The following is an 896-nucleotide window of genomic DNA, read 5'->3' as shown; positions in this document are numbered from 1 at the left end:
GCCCCCGGGGCGGTGCGGTCCAAACCCGTAAAGCCTCTGGCAGGAAGGGAGACGGCCTCGGGGAAGATGAAGGCGATGACCACAGCTCTGTCCTGTCGAGGTCGAGGTGGAAGTGGGGCTCTGTGGGACGCCGGGACGCTCCTGCTGAGAGAAATCAACACAGCAGTGACATCATGTTTAAGTAGTGCTAAAAGGACCAGTCTTTAATTAATCTCTCAAATATGACAAGTGGCTGCTTTGCTTTGTTTTAAATCACATAAAGATATTCAATTTACACTGAATATCTTTGTTTAGAAGTGACGGGAGGACAAATCAAGAAATTAGACATCTTGGACCATTTTTAGATGTGTGTTATTGTAACCACGATGTTCTATTATTAAAATGACTGAAAAGATTTGTAATTTTCTCACAACCAAAGAGGTAATTTATTCAGGGTCCGGTAGCAGTTTACTACCAATATCCAGGAAAAATATATATATTACCGGACTGAATATCTCATATGGTTCTCCTCTGTATAGGTCAGCAGACAACAAACAAAATTTTCTTTTTCACATTCTTCTCCGCTATCAGACATCTGGTAAAGAAACCATATCAAAATACAACACAACTGTTCATCATATGAAACAAAACTTTTCCCACACTTGATAAACAATACAAATCTGTAATATGTCACTTGAACAGAAATGAATATATAAAACTTTGGAACCAAAGGTGACTAGCTTACCAAGCTAGTACATAAACACTGGATTACTGGATAGGTGTTGAAAAGTCTTGTTCTCCAATGAAATAAACTTCAGGTCCGGGCCGGTATACAAATCCAAAACAATGTTTTATTGTCTCTGAATGCTGAGGATGAGTCCCCAGCAGTATTGCAATTGTCTCTAATCTTGGCCGGA

At 40.0% G+C, this 896-nt stretch overlaps 1 protein-coding gene across 1 annotated transcript in view; it reads right to left on the bottom strand.

Annotated features, from left to right (window-relative positions):
- Positions 1–896, bottom strand: part of camlg (calcium modulating ligand) — a 3,304-nt gene that overhangs the window by 1,601 nt on the left and 807 nt on the right. Inside the window, exon 2 of the mRNA XM_020611989.1 lies at positions 26–144. Within this exon, the coding sequence (XP_020467645.1) occupies positions 26–144 (119 nt within the window). The remainder of the gene's footprint in view (positions 1–25; positions 145–896) is intronic.

Source organism: Monopterus albus, unplaced genomic scaffold, assembly GCF_001952655.1.
Source record: "Monopterus albus unplaced genomic scaffold, M_albus_1.0 scaffold119.1, whole genome shotgun sequence".
Taxonomy (NCBI): domain Eukaryota; kingdom Metazoa; phylum Chordata; class Actinopteri; order Synbranchiformes; family Synbranchidae; genus Monopterus; species Monopterus albus.
This window is presented reverse-complemented; position numbering and strand designations above follow the sequence as displayed.